Genomic DNA, 19,388 nt, shown 5'->3' on the forward strand with positions numbered 1-19,388 from the left:
TCAGCAGTGTGTGTTCAGCCCGCGCGGGAACTGCAGGATTCCATAGCAGTGAGAGCTGGGGAACCATGTGACCGGAGCAGGAGCGTTCCTATTGGACAGGCTGCTGTCCAATAGGAACGCTTCTGCTCCTGCTACGTGGTTCCCCAGCTCCCACTCCTATGGAGTCCTGCAGCTCTCGCGCCGGCTGAACACACACTGCTGATGCTGCCACCGCCAACAGGACCTCTGCTGACCTGCCTAGATGTCGCCGCCGTCTTCCTCCACCCCCAGCTAAGTGCCAACCGGGTAACCGGCCGGGTAGATCATTATTTAATTTGGCCGGGTACCCGTTACCCGTTTTTTTTTTTTTTTAAAGTAGGACCCGGTCCAACACTATCAGATAGCATGGGTGGTATACTGTGGCTGTCAATCACTGTGGTAGCTTCCATAGTCACACCCCACAATACCCTGCTGCTGTGGATGCAAAGCATTGTGGGAAGCGACTTTGGAAGCTCCTGCTGTAATAATAACACCCCAAACTGCCCAATTGCACAGTCCACACATGGGCTCAGGAACCCATTATACTGCCTGGGATCCGCCATTACAGATTGTTTTATGGCAAAGCCTTTGGAGACACCTGACAAACCTCTAGGTGTTCCTGAACCCCCTATTGGGAATCACTGCAATAAGAGGAAGGATTCACCATACCATTCAACTTATATCTGAACGCAAGCATCCTAATAAACAGATTAGGTTGCTTAAAAGGGGTCAGCAAATCCAGTCTTAATAAATTTAATGGAAATACCTTTATCCTAGAGGAAATTAGGCTGACAGCTAATACAACACTAGGAATGAGAACTGCAAAAGTAGGAGCCAAGTGTGTGTTTTTATTCAGTTAGGTGCACTGATCAACAATAATGCAAAAAACCATTGACTTGGGAGCGAACAAATATGGTATTACAGTACACATTGGTAAAATAGAAATTGTTGGCGCTTATCCCATTACACCATATGATATCATGGCACATATTTACTGTGGTGCTATTCCATAAGAAATCTTTTGGCACAACATGATACCTTTATGGCTGTTTTCTGGTGCTGGGTGGCGTCTAATGGAATAGCACTGCTTAGTACAAATGCCCCCATATTTTTTTATTGCTACAATGTCCTATACAAATATATATATCCTATATTTCCAGTCCTGCAATCATGATATATTACTGTAATACGTCTCCTTTCTTAGAATATTTAATGGGAAAATGATCCAGTTACTTCAGCAATTTACAGATTCCAGCACAATTGAGTCCGTGCCAACTAAGACCTACTAGAAGTTTCTCTTCATTCCCCAGATATAATGGGGGGGGGAAAAAAAAAGCTGACTGCTCTTCCATTTAATTTTGGGCCCTACACTTGCAGAATAGTGTTACCTAGAAAAAAAATTCCCAGCACATTCAGCAAATGTTAATCATTTGCCTTCACAGCAATGTTAAAGTGGCTCTACCTGCTTTCCCACCTCGGGGGGATTTAATTTTATTTTTAAGGCAATGCTCCTCTAAGTTTAGTCATTGTTCATTTATTTCCTGGTAGAATACTACAAATACATAAAGAAAAATACAAACACATTTCTAACTGCTACAGTAGCTCAATGTTTGTATTTATTTGTACTTTGTTTATTTTGTGTTTACCGCAAAACGCTGTAACTGAGTTTAGATTTGGCCAGAAGCGGCAGCTGCCAAGGCTGTGGTGGTGCTACCGCTCCATATATATGTGAATTGTAAAAATACTAGCTCCAGCCACACCACAATGAGTAAGAACATTCGCAAAACCTATTTCCAAAGTTGCTTTAAAGAAAGTTTCACTTGAGCATCTGAGAAGTTGGAAAGAAATTATGTTCCTTTAAAGAGGCAATCCAAGGATGAGATTTTTTTTTTTTTTGGCAATTTTTTATTTCATTTTAACATAGGATTGACGAAGGAGTGAACCTCACTACTTTCAACTCCGGGGACCCCAAGCTTCCGGAGATACTGGTCTCCTTAAGGGGTGCCGGTAGCCGCTCCGCTCAGCTAACAGGGTTCATGTAATGGCGGAGTTTCAAAGCTCTTGCACCCTGCGTGCCCGTAGGAAGCCGTTACATCAGGTCCGGCTTCCTATTGGCCCACGTGACGCGCGAGCTTTAAACCACAGATAGCCCAGCTGGTGCTGCTATGCTGCCGGCACCCCATACCAACGCCTGTATCTCTGGAAGCAGGGGGTCCCTGGAGCATAAATTAATGGGGTTCAGCTCGGATTGCTCGTTTAAACTTTAATCCACAAATTGTCTTATACCCGAGGTTTGTACCAATGTAGGACTAGATTTTGCTTTTAGACAGAGATTTTGCTTTGCTGACAGAGATCACCGTCAGGACAATAGCCGACCTAAAGAATTTGAACAAAAACACAGACTTGTTTTAGGTACTCTAGGAAATAATGCTTTATTAGTAAAAGTTCCAATAGGCCAAATCTTCAAAAATAATAATCATAAAATACTATTGGTGCAGTTTATAATTACAAGGGTTTTCTCTGATGCCTTCTACTCCACTGTAAATGCCAACAGAGAAACCTTTATCATTAAGAAGTAATGTATACAAATAAGACTCCAAGCAAAGCAATTTAATGCAGATTTTAAACAATAGAGCAGTGCAGTAGAGGGTTTATGCACTAATCCAGCGGTGACGTAACATGGCCCCGCAGCGTCATTTGGCGCATCATTAGACGCGAGGGGGGGCACGACCGAGGAGGGAGCAGGTAGGGGGGCAGATGCGGTGAGTTTGCGCACCACTGCACTAAACTGCAAAAGCCTGATCACCAACAGTAATTTATTAGAATGGTCAGTAATGACAGACAATAGGTATCACATTTAAATAAAGGTCCAATTCTACCTAAAATTATCTATTGTAAAAGTGAGTTTCAAGTGGCACAGATTACCAACTTTTTTTTAATTAAAAAAAAAAACCCCTAAGAAATGGAGAGGAACCTCGTTCAAACCTAACGTATAGTAAAGTTGGTCTGTGTGCTACCTGGGAAAGAATTGGAGCAACACTAAAGTACACTGGGGTACTCAGAAAAAGAAATCTTTAGTTGGTGCACTAAAGTGGTGTCTTAATGAATTGATTAAAATATTACATTGTAATGGGCATATTAAAATAAAGCATAAAGTTTAAAAATAAACATCTTTATGAATTGGTAACACCTCCCTGTTCAAATCACAGGGCACTACTGTGAGTACTGTTAACCAGGAGTACCTGGAAATAAGAGACTATATTGTGTCAACTAGGTATAAAGACGATAGTACCAGTACCATTACAGCAAAGTTATACGAAGGCTGCGCTTATAGGGCCGACGACGCGAAGTTGACGTCACACTGCGTTTGCTGGAAAAATCTAATTGAAGTGAATTCCAGCGATTGCGACCAAACGGTTGCGTCGCGCCTACTATAAGTGCACGCGCCGGCTCAATACATTTGTTTTGACGCGACGTTGCATCGCTGTCGCCGTCACTATAAGCGCAGCTTAAGGCTGGGGCCATGGTGCCTTCGCCTGCGCGGAGGCGTGCGGAGGCTGGGAATTAAGTGGGTGCTTTACCTATTCATGGTAGACGGGCCGTGGGGGGCGTTCCTAGGGGCGTCAGGGAGCTGGTCCGCCATCATTGGGCAAACCGGGCGAACCGCTCACGTGACCAGCCTGTCACGCCAGGAAATCAGTTTCAACTGATTTCTTGCGCAAAACGCGCCCCCTCCCGCCTGCACGCCGCATTGACGCGATCACTGCCTTAAGGCAGTCTGATTGCTCAGCAGGCGGACGGTCTGCAGCACCATGGTCCCAGCCTAAGGCTGCTCTTATAGTGCCGGCGACGTCGTGTCAAAACAAATGCATTGGTCATGATCGCTGAAAGTCATCTCAATTTGATTTTTCCAGCGACCATAGCCTGACGTCGCTCCGAAACAAATACACTGACTCCGTCGCAAGCGCTTATAGTAAGCGCAATGGCGATGGAGCGACCAAAAATGTTGTAGCCGGGTAAATTTAATTTTTTAGAGACAGTCGCCACATGTGACTGTCTCTAAACCAATCAGATTGCGTTGTCCGTCCCCTTCGTGACGTCACTAGCCTTGTCGCCAGCGACGGTCGCTAAAAAACAAATTACAACTTTCGCTAATGGACGTCGCCAGCACTATAAGCGCGGCCTAAGTCTCTTTCTATGCTTTGATCCTTATAAATGTTAGTAAACAGGTGTAGCGATATATGTTGCAACACATCACTATACAGTGTGAGAAGACCCGGAGTAATACCGTCAGTATACTGCAGTATCCTTGAGGTTAATAGACTCCTATGCGCTATAATAATAATAATAATAGCATGTTCTTGTATAGTGCTGCTAGTTGTACGCAGCGCTTTATAAGTTTGCGCCTAAGAGACAAAAGTTCTATTAAAGGGATAACACTTTAGAGCAACGTGTCCAAGTGTATGTGTATAATTTACCTGTGGTCAGTGTGTGGCAATAATTGATCACTACATGAAATCAAAAACATGAATAAAAAAACTGTTGCCTCACTGTATTACTCCAGGGCTCTAAGTGAGTAACCCTGTCATTTTGCTACGGCGTATGAATAACCTCAGTTTTGCTCAAAAAAAGAGAGGTCTATATAAACCTGGCACCCTATTTGTATGTTAAGTGCCAAGAGTAGCTGTCAGTGTAATCAGAGATTCATTCATGAGCACACAACTAACGCATTTGTTATAACAAAGGTGAGTAGTGTAAATATACCTGAGAAACCCGTTCCTAGATCAAGCTCCACAAATGTCTGTAACTCAGTTATGAGCACACCGCTAGTTCATTAGTTTGAACCCAGTGTTGCAGTGTGTCAAATAGGCATAACAGACGGTACACTGATCTAATTACTGTTCCCATTGAGGTAGATTAATTTTACCAAGCCCCGTTCAGAACAACATGGGAGCAGTGTAAGGCCTCGGTCCCGCTGCGCTCGGTGGCGCGGGCGGCCACACGCGAGTTCCCCACCAGCAGGGGAATCCTGCGGAGCCTGTCCCGGTCCCCCCTGGCTGCACAGCTTACTACACGCTGTGGCGCGTCAGCCGCTATGGAACACAAGAGAATGGTGATCCCTAGCGTTGACGCGTCACGTGGTGTGGCTGTGAGCCAATGGGGAGGGGAGGCTTCAGGAGGAGGAGAGGCATCGGGGAGCGGGGAGGAGTGTGGAGTGAAAGTAGCGCGAGTGCGTGTCTGTGTGTATGTATGTGTGCCTGAGTGCGTGAGTGCCTGCCTGTGTGTGTATGTGTGTGTGTGCCTGTGTGTGCGCGTGTGTGTATATGAGTGCCTGCGTGTGTGTGTGTGTATATGTATATGAGTGTGTGTGTGTGTGTGTTGCTTACCATCAGCAGCTCCAGCCCGAGCCCGTGGAGGGAGGGAGGGGGGGGAGAGTAGCGGGTCCCTCCGCTCAAGCCACGCCCCCCTCCGTGTCAAGCCTCCCACTCCCACCCACCTCCCGCTCCCTACAGACCGCATATCGCGGTCTGTGTCTGTCAGCGCCCCGCCTGTCTGCAGTGCGGGCACGCTGACTCTGGGAGCGGGGCCTTAGCCTTAGGGTTCCAGAGGTAGCTATTGCTATTATCTGTAGGATATACAGCAATGTTGCTGTCTGCGTTATACCGTCTGATTCCGTTATGCCTATTTGACACTCCAACACTGGTTTCAAACTAATGAAATAGCGCACCAACAAGGACAAAAAAAAACCCTGTAAGATCTCATTTTTATTTTTTTTAAGAACAAAGGAGTTCTACACTTTTTAGACCTTTAGCATACAATGCTTTTCAGAGCATCAATTGCAATTCTCTAGAAGACAGGCATTTGCTCCTTATACATGTAGTCTAAGGCCAAGCAAATGTTGGATCACTATTCAGTTATGGTGTATTATATCCTAATAAAGATTCAACAGGAACCTACCACAAAGTTAGAGGTCTGAGCCAGAACATGCAAAACCAATGAGATCATTCACACAGCTCTGTAGGATCCGGGAGGCTCTAAATGTTGAACGCCCTGTGTTCATTAGTTTACCAACTTACTAATTTAATTGAACATGAAACACAAAACATACCTGTCAGCACTAACTAGTACAATTTCAAACTTCTGCCCAGACTCTTTGATCTTCCGATATGACTCAACCAGCACTCGGGTCAGACTGCGGCACGGGGGACACTGTAAGGGAAAGGAAATTATGTGTTTTTGGTCACACGATAAATAATTGAACGGAGCAGCGTACAAAAGTCAGAATCCTCAAAGTAGAATACAATGTGACGTTCAGGGTCCATCAATCAAGTGTCTTGATTCCCAACAGAACAATGGCATGCCACAGTACCATAAATAAATATACTGGCATACACCAGAAAAATAAATATATATTTTTTCAGGTTTCATGCACTGGATTTTGCATATTAAAACCATCTCTGAAGGTTTAAAAGATGCAAAAAAGGGGAAGGAAAATGGGTGAGTGATGTAATTAACATACATCCAGCAAGAATTGTCACGCAATCAAGTATGAAAGTATGGAACATCCAATATATTTTTTCAGCAAAAAAAAAGACATAGCTGGAGTTTGCTAAATAGCCCCCTTTATGTAGTGATCATATGACCATGTGCTCGAAAATATCATTAAAACATATGAGTGTAAAATAGGGATCAGTCAAGTCACTTAACATTTTACGATGATCTTGGTTCAAAAGATGAAGGATTAGTTGCAGGAAGTAGAAAACTGCATCTTTACTAGAGATGGGCAATTTTTTTTTTCGGCAAGTGGATCAACTGGTTCCTTTGGTCTCCGCGGATCAATTTCAAAAAGGCCAATTCAAGTTTTGCTGATTTTTTATTATTATAACCAATACACTCCATGGATGGATTTGCAGAACCCAGTCCACGGATTCAGCAATCCGTTTGTGGATTCTTAACAATACGCCAACGGATTGCTGAATCTGCGGATTGGATGCCACGAATCAATTTTATCCAAGCGCAGATTAAAACCGACCAACCGCGTCCAGATTTTGGAGCAGGGGGAGTGGGAATGCGAGAAAATCCGGGAAACGTTTTTGGGCGGATTCTCCATTCTCTAATCATTACTAGAGATGTGCAAACATTTCTACCAAATTTGTGAACCATGAAAAATTTGTAGTTTGTTTCACTTTTTGAAAAGTCCGAATTCTTACATGCTCACAAGCAGATCACCAAATAAATGTCTCCACAGTCTGAAATAAGGGTTTTGCTTGGAAAGGGGCGAGAGAAGGGGGAGGGGGGAGTGGGCGAGAAGGTAGGGGACAACAGGAGCGGGGGGAGGGATAGAGCAGGATGGGGGGGAGAATGGGTGGGGGGGGAAGGGAGAGGGCGGGTAGGGGGAAAGGGAGAGGGCGGGTAGGGGGAAAGGGAGAGGGCGGGTAGGGGGGGAAGGGAGAGGGCGGGTAGGGGGGGAAGGGAGAGGGCGGGTAGGGGGGGAAGGAAGAGGGCGGGTAGGGGGGGAAGGAAGAGGGCAGATGGGGGGGGAAGGAAGAGGGCGGGTGGGGGGGGGGGGGAAGAGGGCGGGTGGGGGGGGAAGGAAGAGGGCGGGTGGGGGGGAAGGAAGAGGGCGGGTGGGGGGGGAAGGAAGAGGGCGGGTGGGGGGGGAAGGAAGAGGGCGGGTGGGGGGGGAAGGAAGAGGGGGAGAAGTAGGAAGGGGAAGGGGGAGGGGGGAGAAGTAGGAGGGGGCAGGGGGAGAAGTAGGAGAGGGATGGGGGAGAAGTAGGAGGGGAGTGGGAAGTGGGGGGGAGTGGGAGAGGGGGGATGTAGGAGGGGGGAGAAACAGGAAGGGAAGGGGGGTAAGTAGGAAGGGGGGAAGTAGGAGGGAGGGGAGTAGGAGGGGGGGGAGCTGGCATCACAAAACTGTTATGAAGCCCAGCTACCTACCCCTAAATCTATGTAACTTGATCACCTTTGTAAGGCTAAGGCCCCGCTCCCTCAGTCAGCGCGCCCGTACTGCAGACAGGCGGGGCGCTGACAGACACAGACCGCGATATGCGGTCTGTAGGGAGCTGGAGCGGGAGGGGGGCGTGGTTTGAGCGGAGGGACCCGCTTCTCCCCCCCCCCTCCCTCGGGCTCCCGGGCTGCAGGAGGGAGCTGGTAAGCAACAAGGTAAGCAGCTCCCTTCCCCTTCTGCCACAAATGCCACAAACAACACACACAAACGACACACACAGACAGACAGACACACACACACACACACCCTACCTTGTGTAGGAAGCTGCCTGACAGCTCCCGCCCCCGCCCCCGCCGCTGATTTGCTCATCAGCGCACCACGTGACGCGTCACCGCTCGGGATCACAATTTTCTTGCATCCCCTGGCGGCTGACGCGTCACAGCGCGTAGTGAGCTGTGCAGCGAGGGGGGACTGGGACCTGCTCGGGAGGATTCCCCTGCTGGTGGGGAACGCTCACGCGGCCGCCCGCGCCGCCGGGCGCAGCGGGTCCCAGCCCTAAGGCTTATTTTGGCCAAATGTATTTTATATCTGGGGAAGAACAGGGAATGTGTAAATGTATTTATATGTCTGTAAGAATGTATTTCAAAGTCTGTATTTGTTATTCCCTGTAAATGCAATCACACAGTTTAGTGAATCCCCATTCTTCTGTAAATGGGCTTTGGATGTCAGCCCTGCAAGAAAGCCAATGAGATATTCCATTGTTACTGCCACTTCTATGGAGAATGCAATCCACGTAGTTGAAGCTTTCTATAGAATTGATAGGATTAGGGACAACTAGGTGTTGGGACTCCTGGGGGGATGTGAAAGGCTGCTAATCAGATCTGGGAGTAAGAGCATTGTATTGCACTGACTCTGATTTAATCAGGGATGAGTTCTTGCCATGTCCTCTGGCTGTTGTGGCACTAACTTCATATGTGCTTAATCTGTGCTCTGATTGTCCAGTAGAATCTCCCATGTAAAGGATAGCCACAGAGGGCTATATAAGGGGTGCTGCTGATCAGAGAATCAGATCTACTTTCAGAGAGACACTCTAGGCAGGAGTGTGGAGAGCTACCTCCAGAGAGACACACTGGGAAGGAGTGTGGAGTTCTACTTTCAGAGAGCCTCTGAGAGCAAGAGAGGCTAACAGACAGAGACACTCTGGGAAGGAGTGTGGAGAACTACTTTCAGAGATAGACTCTGGGCAGGAGTGGGGAGATTCCCTCAGAGGACCATCTGAGAGAGGTACTCTGGGAAGGAGTGTGGAGTACCGTCAGAGGACTATCGGAGAGACAGAGACAGAGACATTCTGTGAAGGCGTTTGATCTTTACAGTGACCAGCTGGAAAGATCTCAGAGGGGCTGCTGTGTGTGATCAGCACTCTGAGATCCTGGACGAGAAGTGGACAGGCCAAGCCTTCTTGAAGCAGGCCCCTGCACCTAGCGAGGCTAGTGTCCACCCCCCAGGCCCCCAGTTGGTATTGTATCGTGTTTTGTGCATCTTTGTTTGTCTGCTGGCGTGCCAGAATAAACCCCATTTTATTCAATAACTGTGTCCTGTCTGGTACTAGTGATCCCGATGGTTTTGGTGTTGAAGTACTGGTCTCCCGTGACAGGGGGGAGTAGAAGGAAGGGAGGGGGGAGAAGTAGGAAGGGGAGGGGGAGAAATAGGAAGAGGGGAAGTAGGAGGGGGGAGGGAAAGTAGTAGGGGCGGGGGAAAAGTAGGAGGGGGTGGGGGGGAAGCAAGAGGGGAAGGGAAGAGGGGGACGGGAAGGAGGTGGGGAAGGAAGTATAAGGGGGAGTAGATGGGGGAAGGAAGTAGGAGGGAGAGGGGGGAAGCAGGTGGGGGAAGGAGGGGAAGTAGGGGAAAGTAGGAGGGGGAGGGGGGAAGTAAGAGGGGGGAAGGGGAGAAGTAGGAGGGAGGAAGGGGAGAAGTAGGAGGGGGAGGGTGGGAAGTAGGATAGGGGAGGGGGGAAGTAGGATAGGGGAGAGGGAGGGGAAGTGGGAAGGGGAGAGGGAGGGGAGTGGGAAGGGGAGAGAGGGGAAGTGGGAAGGAGAGAGAGAGGGGAAGTGGAGAGAGAGGAAATGGGAAGGGGAGAGGGTGAAAGAGTCCTGTATAGTACCTCCCAAGACTCACATCCAACACATGGAGAGATACCTGTGAACACATCTAAGATTCCTGGAGGTAAGAAAACTGAAATGTTATATGAGCTGATTAACTCTTATTACCCGTTATTTACATTTCAGGATAAAATCACTTAGTAACTTTGGTAACTAACCAAAGTGCTACTGTTATAGGGATGATTGAGTTTCAGAGTAAGTTACCTCCCATGCCCATTCATAAACATCATAACCTGCCAGTGTGGCTTACAATGAAAGGGTTAATTGGGAATGGCACCTAGAACTCACATGGTCTTGTGACCTCATCTTACCAACGAGAAAGCTGCATTAAATCTCTCATACGCAGCATGTATGAAAAATTGTCTAGTTAAGCTTCTGGGGGTAGTATGATGGCCTTCTTTAGTTGTTATTATTATTTTTCCTGTTTCTGAAGATATTAAATGTTCACGACTGTTGCAGAAGGAATAGTGCCACAGTGGAATAAGCTGTGTGCATTTACTTACCCAATGTGCAGAGAAATAGACACCAACATAAAACCCTTCCAAAGTACTGCTGTCCTGTGACTGGCCATTGGTCCTGAGCAAAGGTCCGGCAATGACCTCACTGAAAGGCTTTGGACCCCAAGGGAACTCCAGACCTAAGAACAACAGAAAAAGGTAATGTAGTTTATGAGAGACATACAACACAAAAATATGGAACTGCCACCAAATACAAACCTCTCTGTTCAGTCAATCACCCAGGAGTGTTCATAAATACTGGTCTTTATAGTGGGATAAAACTCATGACTGGGCAGTTAATTTAGAGGGTTATTCTCTTTTTCGGAAGGATCGAGCAAATCGAAGAGGAGGTGGAATATGCTTATATGTTAAACCGGATCTAAAACGTATTATAAGGAAAGATGTTTATGAAAGAAATGATGACAATGTAAAGACCTTGTGGATAGAAATTAGCAGTGGAGGTAAAAGTATAAAGAAAATGTTTGTGGGGATATGCTATAAACCACCAAATATCTGTGAGATTGAGGAAGCTAAAAATACATTTGCAAATGGAGAAGGCATCAAAACTGGGTCATGTTTGCATAATGGGGGATTTTAATTATCCAGACATAGACTGGGGCAATAAGATTAGCATTAAAACAATTGAAACAGGTTTTTGGGGGTGCTTAAAGACAATTATATGACCCAAATTATTGAGGAACAAACCAGGAGAGGGGCAGTTCTCGATTTGGTCATATCAAACAATGTAGAAGTAATAACAAATATTCAAGTCCTGGGACATTTGGCTAACAGTGATCATAACATGGTCTCATTTGAAATAAATTATCAAAAAACAGATTACTTGGGTTCAACAAAGACCTTAAACTTTAGAAAAGCAGAATTTAATAAACTGGGGGCTTATCTACAAGTAATACATTGGGATGATGCTTTTGCAGGGAAAAATAAAGATGATAAATTGGCAGTCTTTGAAACATTGTTAGAAAAGCACACTTATCAGTGTATACCCTTGGGTAATAAGTATAAAAGAAATAAGCCAAAACCAATGTGGCTAAATAAACAGGTAGGGGAGGAAATGGACAAGAAGCGGAAGGCATTTAGATTATTTAAGTATCAGAATTATAAGGAATGTAACAAAAATTGCAAAAGGGCAATCAAATGAGCAAAAATGGATAATGAAAAAAAGGATTGCAATAGAAAGTATGATCAATCCTAAAAAGTAATTTAAGTACCTTAATAAAAAAAATAAGAAAAGAAAATATAGGAACCTTTCAGTGTGAGATGGCCAGGCGGATTGTTGGAGATCAGGGAAAAGCAGAGATATTAAACCAATTCTTTGCCTCATGGGAAGAATCAATTTCAATAGTAGTGCCACAGGAGGAAGCCACAACCTCCATTTTAATGAACAATTGGTTAACTGAGGAAGAAGTTCATAGGCAGCTTGAAAAAATGTAAGTAAATATGGCACCTGGCTCCGATGGCATACATCCACGAGTTCTCAAGGAGTTAAGTTCAGTAATAGCCAAACTATTACATTTAATATTCAATGACTCCATTTCCACAGGCTCAGTACCACAAGATTGGAGTAAAGCAGACATGGTCCCTATATTTAAGAAGGGAGCTAGACCACAACCGGGGAATTACAGACCTGTAAGCCTGACTTCAATAGTGGGGAAGCTAAGGTTTAATACGGGGTAATGTTCAGGAATACCTAATGGAAAACAAAATTATTAGTAATAGTCAGCATGGATTTATGAAGGATAGATCATGCCAAACTAACCTGATTTGTTTCTTTGGGGGGTAAGTAGGAATTTAGACCAGGATAATGCAGTTGATGTGGACTACTTAGATTTTGCAACGGCTTTTAATACGGTACCACACAAGAGGTTAGTGTACAAAATAAAGCAAATTGGACTCAGTAAAAATATATGCACCTGGATTGAAAATTGGTTGAAGGACAGACAACAAAGGGTTGTCATAAATAGAACCTTTTCAGGTTGGGCAATGGTCGTGAGTGAAGTACCTCAGGGATCGGTACTGGGACCCCTGCTTTTTAACTCGTTTATTAATAACCTTGAGGTTGGGATCGAGAGCAAAGTCTCCATCTATGCTGTTGATACTAAATTATGTAAGGTAGTAGAATCAGAGCAGGATGTAATTTCTCTCCAGAAGGACTTGGAGAGACTGGAAACTTGGGCAGGTAAATGGCAGCTGAGGTTTAATACAGATAAATGTAAGGTTATGCATTTGGGAAGCAAGAATAAACAGGCGACTTATAAATTAAATGGGGTTAAATTGGGGGAATCCTTGATGGAGAAGGATTTAGGAGTGCTTGTAGACAGCAGGCTTAGCAATTGTACCCAAAGTCATGCAGTAGCTGCAAAGGCAAACAAGATCTTATCTTGCATTAAACGGGCAATGGATGGAAGGGAAGTAAACATAATTATTGCCCTTTACAAAGCATTAGTAAGACCACACCTTGAATATGGAGTAACATTTTGGGCACCACTCCTTAGAAAAGACATTATGGAACTAGAGAGAGTGCAGAGAATAGCCACCACATTAATAAAGGGGATGGACAATCTAATTTATGAGGAAAGGCTAGCTAAATTAGATTTATTTACATTAGAAAAGAGATGTCTAAGAGGGGATATGATAACTATATATATACAAATATATTCGGGGACAGTACAGGGAGCTTTTAAAATAACTATTCATCCCACGGGCAGTACAAAGGACTCGGGGGGCATACCTTAAGGTTGGAGGAAAGGAGATTTCACAAGCAACAAAAGAAATGGTTATTTACAGTAAGGGCAGTTAAAATGTGGAGACTGTGATGGCAGATACAATAGATTTGTTCAAAAAGAGGTTGGACATCTTTTTAGAAAGGAAAGGTATTCAGGGATATACCAAATAAAGAAAGAACAAGGCGCACAACGCACAACGCTACTGTGGACACTGCTCTGGGCTCTGTATTGGAAGAGCAACCAGTGACGTCATCAGCGGGCGTCCCACGAGGCGCAACGGCGTGCTGTCGGCGTGAAGCAGTGGAAGGCACCAGCAGAGATTGCTGCACTTGCTTTTGGGACTTGTGTGTATACTCACACTGCGGACTTAACACCTCATCATCCAGGAACGGAGTGAGTGCCCTCCACGGATCCAGAGGCCCCCCCCCCCCTGCCTGGTCAGATGATCGCTGGTCCCCTGTTCCTCTCCTGATAGTGGATGAAGCTTGACGAGTCCAGCTGTCCCCCTGTGTGGTAACCCCACTTATCCATTGCTTGATTTTATACACTTTGATGTACGCAGAACTTATTATTCTCCAGTAAAATTTACTTTTTATACTGTATTTCACTATGTGCGTTGTGCGCCTTGTTCTTTCTTTGTTTCTCTAGTTCCAGGGGTGTCGAGCCACCCCTCAAGAAAGGCTGCAGACGCACTAATTGTGCACTTACACCTATAAGGTCATCAATATTGTTTATTATACACTTTTGTGTATTATACCACGTTATTAGCTGCGCACTATCACCTTTTTTGTATTATATACCAAATAAGTATAAATGGGAAGGATGTTGATACAGGGAATAATCCGATTGTCAATTCTTGGAGTCAGGAAGGAATTTAATTTTCCCCTTATGAGATATCATTGGATGATATGACTCTGGGGTTTTTTGTTGCCTTCCTCTGGATCAATAAGTAAATATAGATATAGGATGAAGTATCTGTTGTAATTTAGCATAGGTTGAACTTGATGGACATATGTCTTTTTTCAACCTCATCTATTATGTAACTATGTAACTATGTGTACTGTAGTTGGGAGATCCTGGTTCAAGATAAGGTGCATGCTCTGAGCATGTCATACAATATCGTTGTGCCTCAAGTACCAATACTAGATTGGACGGCGGGGGAAGGGGGGTGGAAATGAGAAATGGAGGGAGTGGGAGTGGGAGAGGGTGGAGGGTGGAGGAGGGAGTGGGGGAAAGGGGAATGGGGGGAAGGAGGTAGGGGAGAGGGGGAAGGAGCCAGAGCGAGCTCTTGCACCATCATTACAGTATATGGTGAGGGAGTTATGAGCAAGGAGGGATAAATGGGTAGATGCACAGGAAAGAAGAATATCCCAATTTAGTTGCACTCTTTACAAGTAACTTGAAATGGATGAAATATGTATAAAATAATCTTTAATAGAAAATGTATAAAAATGGGTAATGATTGGTAAAAACAATGGTAGCCAATCACACATGAACACAAACTCTAACAAACAAAATACAAAACTATAGAGGGGACTCACTAACTGTGTGCAGTAGATATGTCAGCATATATATTAAAGCTAAAGGGTCTTAATACTACCTAAATAAATTATAGTGTGCATAAAACCTGTCACCGAATCAGCAAGGTAGAAAGACTCCTTAGGCTAAGATTATACTACCCGCGCGCTCGACGGACCGCATACTCGCGCATGCCTGCAGCTCCAGAGATATATATATATATATTTGTGTACGTGTATTTCTATATACTGTATACACACACAATGTTTAGGAAGTCAGTGCAGTCAGTTGAGTGCAGTTAGTTACCATGGCAAACTCAGATGCTGGAGATTAAGAAAACAATGGAGTTTCCCACTAAAGTAAAAACAATTCTTAAAAAATAAATATCAGGAAATGCTCAGAGGGACATTATGGAAGTTAAATAAGTTCTAGAAATTAAAAGTTATAGGCTTCTGGGGAGAATACGGCTTTAAAATATCTTGTCGATTAGAATCTTCAAAGTGTTATCTCATTGGGTCAGGTCTAAATCCATTATTAAACCATTATGTTTACTTTATCTTTATGGAAATCACCAGAAATGTATCACTTCAGTGAAATATTGACGTAAAAAAGTCCCTTTATGGTCTCATCAAAAAATGCAACCAGTGTTTTAAAAAATTTTTTAACTGTGTTTTTAAACTGAATTACAGCATTTTTTTCTCAGTTAGCAAGTGGTTGAAGTGGCTTAACAACTAGTGAGGAAAAAAATGGGTGTATATAGCGCTAAAAAAAAATCTTGTGCAGTGACAATAATATTATAATGTGATAGTGCACACAAATATATAATTAGGCTGCCAGGTGATACCAACTCCAAGACAGGTTGGAAAAACAAGACAAATGATAAACAATACAGACCGGCGCCAATTAGTCCAAGGTGATATTAATGTCCAGCACTGAAAGAGTCTCAGAATAGTAGATAGCTGCAGTAGTATCTTCACAGCTTGTCTTCAATGTTTGGACTCCATAATTATATGCATGGGAGAAAAAATAGACAAAGAAAACATATCATAGTGCAGTATGCAAATAACCAAACATGCAGGACAAACAGGACAAGACAAACACTACATAAAACAGGCAAGGCTGACTAATCCTACAATAAAGTATTTATTAACACAGTAAAATGAAAATATGAGGTAGCACACGTGGGATCCGGTGGGTAAAACCGGAATCCTACTTACAGGACTGCCACAGGACATAAGCAGGGGTGCAAGGATAGATGGTAACCGGCAGCAGCTCCGTTTTTTCAGTCCTCAGACCTCCAGGGATCTCTCTCTCTCCGTGACCGGAAGCGCGTCACACCACGCGGCTTGACGGATCTCGTGGAGCTCCTGGTGCTGTCTTCAGGGGAAGAAGTGCGCATGCGCACGAAACGCGTTGGGCAGATTTGTATTTTGAGTGTGGCAGAGGACTGGTAGTGACTGCGGGAGCCTTGCAGCCAAGTGAAAGGAAATTCGGCGATTGCACCCGCCTCCTAGCAGCAGATTTCCGGATTCAGCTTGACAGACAGCACCAGGAGCTCCACGAGATCCGTCAAGCCGTGTGGTGTGACGCGCTTCCGGTCACGGAGAGAGAGAGATCCCTGGAGGTCTGAGGACTGAAAAAACGGAGCTGCTGCCGGTTACCATCTATCCTTGCACCCCTGCTTATGTCCTGTGGCAGTCCTGTAAGTAGGATTCCGGTTTTACCCACCGGATCCCACGTGTGCTACCTCATATTTTCATTTTACTGTGTTAATAAATACTTTATTGTAGGATTAGTCAGCCTTGCCTGTTTTATGTAGTGTTTGTCTTGTCCTGTTTGTCCTGCATGTTTGGTTATTTGCATACTGCACTATGATATGTTTTCTTTGTCTATTTTTTCTCCCATGCATATAATTATGGAGTCCAAACATTGAAGACAAGCTGTGAAGATACTACTGCAGCTATCTACTATTCTGAGACTCTTTCAGTGCTGGACATTAATATCACCTTGGGCTTAACAACTAGTGGTACTGTGTCCGCATTAAAAGAAGACCTGCATTTATTAAACAGTGTGGCAAAGCTCATTGGACAGTACTTTAGAAGGCTTGAAGCCATATTTAAGTGCTACAAAACAGGTACAGGGAGAGCCTTTCTAGAAAAAAAATCTCTTTATCTTCACCGCCTTCAGTCTATTGGTGGCGGAAGACCAGCGTGCTTATGTGGGATTGTGACCAAAGGAAAACTTGCGTAACGATCGCATAGTGACCCAAAAGTAGAAGGGTCTCCATTTTTATTACAATTTTGTACAATGCTCCAATGGATTAAAGAATGCGATTTACCCCTACAAAATGAACAATATTCAAATGACGCTCCCGGACCATTAAAGGCCCCTAGAGTGCTGGTCCTTATGACACTCAAGGAAAATCATAAGGGCACTTGAAAGCAAAGGGAGAGGGGTAGGGAGTGATCACAAAACCATACTAATTGAGTGAGATAAATAAATGAATAAATTAGGTAATTATATAGTGGGTGCAAACTGTGAACTGATAAAGTGAATCAGAAAACGGAAGAGGGAACACACAGTGATTGTGTACCTCAAAGAATTCACTTAGCTGCACACCACTATGTGTGTATAAAATGTAACTTTTAATAAGTGATTACTTAAAACATATATTACCGTAGACTGGTGTAACGTGAATTAAAAATAGATTAAACCAAAAATATCGAGCATCTATGCCAACACATAAATATAGCTTGTTATCCCAATAAACCTACTAATGAGGTGGGATGTAGGTGGCTTATGATGCTATAAGTCAGGGTATGATCCCCTCTGGGTCAGCAAACAGGCCAGATGGTGAATATAACTTGGCCAGCGAGACTGTATGAAATAGCTGAATATGTACACAGCCCTCCTAGTCCTATAAATATAATGTCATACACCTCTATACATCGTGGAATAAGTTTAGTAGGTGCATAGACTATAAGTGAGGAGCTAGCAATCACAGCAACCAAAGATAGTGATTCTCAGGTAAATGTACTGCCAGGGTGCATAATGCACTGAATAGGAGGTGAAAACAGAGACTCACTGGCATGTAACACTGGGCTCAAAATTTGCCAAATGTCAAGAACTGTGCACACTGACCCAGGAACTTATAATCACTGCATTAAAACAGCTCCAAGTAGGAGACGGACAACATTGCGCGTCCACTATCTTTGGTTGCTGTGATTGCTAGCTCCTCACTTATAGTCTATGCACCTACTAAACTTATTCCACGATGTATAGAGGTGTATGACATTATATTTATAGGACTAGGAGGGCTGTGTACATATTCAGCTATTTCATACAGTCTCGCTGGCCAAGTTATATTCACCATCTGGCCTGTTTGCTGACCCAGAGGGGATCATACCCTGACTTATAGCATCATAAGCCACCTACATCCCACCTCATTAGTAGGTTTATTGGGATAACAAGCTATATTTATGTGTTGGCATAGATGCTCGATATTTTTGGTTTAATCTATTTTTAATTCACGTTACACCAGTCTACGGTAATATATGTTTTAAGTAATCACTTATTAAAAGTTACATTTTATACACACATAGTGGTGTGCAGCTAAGTGAATTCTTTGAGGGACACAATCACTGTGTGTTCCCTCTTCCGTTATCTAAATCATAAGGGCAGACTGGTTTTTTTTCATATCTCAAAGACCCACATACCAGGGGCGCTCATAACATTCATAGAACGTCAATGTGTTATCTCTCACGTTCTAGGGGTTATCCCAGAGAGTGAACAGAACAGTCTCCACATCCATTCAAGTCAACGGGGTGCACTTCTCTACCTACGTAATCTCAGAAGTCCCACAGCACCTGGCAGCAAAGAGGTTAAAAAGAAAGTGCAATTGTAAGTTTGTAAATAAACTAAAGTAACGGTACTCTTGGTCCGAAAAAAATAAATATATATAATGGTAATCTGTAACCACTAGTGCCATCGCACTTCCACCACAGCGGTTAGGTATAAGCCCCATGCAAAACCATTGAGTTGTATATTCTTTGTAATTGGTTTTGTACTATTCGGAGTAACATCTCCTGGCAAAGGTAATACACATTTTAAAATTAGGAACCATTTAAAATGACAGGGGTATTACATAGCTAAGTGCCTTCCCTCTATCGCAGTTCCAGTATGCATTGCTAAGTCGTAAAGAACTGCTATGAATTATTTATATTACAGTATGTATATCTTGATCTGTGTAACGTCATCCATGTACAGTACACACCGCTTTCCAGCAGTAATACACATGACCAAATAATAGGAGGCATAATGGGAATAAATGCTTCAGACATAAAAGCAAACATTAGGAATAAAAGTCCCTGTCCCGAAGAGTGTACTCCCCCACTTACCACTTATTATAAGTTTAGCCAGGGTCCCTGTGGTCCCCGTGACTCCCGGTTCTCTTCCCCCTTACCTCCAGCTTCGCGGGTGCGCTGCGGGGGTGAGCGCGTCA

At 44.2% G+C, this 19,388-nt stretch overlaps 1 protein-coding gene across 1 annotated transcript in view; it reads right to left on the reverse strand.

The window, feature by feature from the left end:
• Positions 1 to 19,388, reverse strand: part of NXN (nucleoredoxin) — a 181,402-nt gene that overhangs the window by 34,474 nt on the left and 127,540 nt on the right. The window contains exons 3-4 of the mRNA XM_075589592.1: positions 10,632 to 10,765; positions 6,128 to 6,228 (exon numbers count right to left, since the gene is read on the reverse strand). Coding sequence (XP_075445707.1) covers positions 6,128 to 6,228; positions 10,632 to 10,765 — 235 coding nt within the window. The remainder of the gene's footprint in view (positions 1 to 6,127; positions 6,229 to 10,631; positions 10,766 to 19,388) is intronic.

This window comes from Ascaphus truei, chromosome 3, assembly GCF_040206685.1.
Source record: "Ascaphus truei isolate aAscTru1 chromosome 3, aAscTru1.hap1, whole genome shotgun sequence".
NCBI lineage: Eukaryota > Metazoa > Chordata > Amphibia > Anura > Ascaphidae > Ascaphus > Ascaphus truei.